The 1,064-nt window shown below is 48.9% G+C and overlaps 1 protein-coding gene across 1 annotated transcript; it reads right to left on the bottom strand.

Annotated features, from left to right (window-relative positions):
* Window positions 1–527: 527 nt before the first annotated feature.
* Window positions 528–1,058, bottom strand: LOC112468953. Its single transcript, XM_025038386.1, has one exon. The coding sequence runs from the start codon at window positions 1,056–1,058 to the stop codon at window positions 528–530; it is 531 nt and encodes a 176-aa protein (XP_024894154.1).
* Between the last annotated feature and the right edge of the window lie 6 nt (window positions 1,059–1,064).

The following is a 1,064-nucleotide window of genomic DNA, read 5'->3' as shown; positions in this document are numbered from 1 at the left end:
TATTAGATTTCAATATATTAGTCTTAATTGCTTTCCATAATTTATATGAGTCGCCTTTAAATGTGTCAATTTGATCTAACAAGTATTCCGTTTTTCTATCTCTAATTAGTTTAACGACTCTGTTTCTACACCTTTTAAAATCCGTCCACACCTACGGATTCCTACTCTCTATGGCCTCTTTATATTTCTTATCCCTCTCCTTAATTGCTTCCAATATGTCTCCATTAAACCATTTATTGTGCAACCATTTTATCTGTACAATCTGTTAGGTCCGTCACGAGATACCTTAGTATACGGGATGACGGGGATAGGATGAGAGATCGATGCAACAAGGTACACGAAGCCGAGACAGATATATGTGCAGTTACTATAGTTTAATGTCGGACTAAATACAATAGGTCATAGCGTGACCGTGCTCGGGCGGGGACTGACACGGGGACCGGTAGCTTGCGCCCCTCCACAGTGCGGCGCGACCACAGCGCCGGATAGCGTCGGTATCGATACCCAACATCTCCCCCCTTGGGAAGTTACCGCTGAGAGTAACTTTTAGCGGATGGATCCAAGATTAGTCTTTTCGGAGCCATCCGATTACAAGCGGGTCTAGCCGGCGTCGACAGGTTTACAGGAGGGTTAGGTTCCTGAATGACTGGGGTCTGGGCTGCAGGGGATGCAGCCGGCTGGTGATCAGCTTCCAAAGTAGGAGGCGTTTCCGGCGTGGGCGGCTGTAGGAGCGACCAGTCGTCCATAAGACTCTCGGGCCGGGTTGACGGGTCGGAACCTCCCTTCCAGATATGATTGATGTGGCGGTCGATGACTCTTCCGTCTTCAAGGCGTACAGAGTAGCGAGTTTGTGATAGTACTTTATGAATAACGCCTTGTTCTCTTTTGTCCTTGCGAGTAAGGACTATTACGCGGTCGCCCAACGTTAGGTAACGGGGTCGGGCGCCATGATGTTTCAAGAACTGCTTCTCCATAGCTAGCTGTTTCTCGGCAGAGGCTGGTGGAGCAGGCTCGTGAGTCTCAGGCTTCGGGAGCAATTTCGAGAACGGGGAGTTCATTCGACG

The sequence above is a fragment of the Temnothorax curvispinosus genome, unplaced genomic scaffold (genome assembly GCF_003070985.1).
Source record: "Temnothorax curvispinosus isolate PA1 unplaced genomic scaffold, ASM307098v1 QBEX01002286.1, whole genome shotgun sequence".
NCBI lineage: Eukaryota > Metazoa > Arthropoda > Insecta > Hymenoptera > Formicidae > Temnothorax > Temnothorax curvispinosus.
Note: the sequence above shows the minus strand (reverse complement) of the source record. Positions and strands in the feature narration are given on the sequence as shown.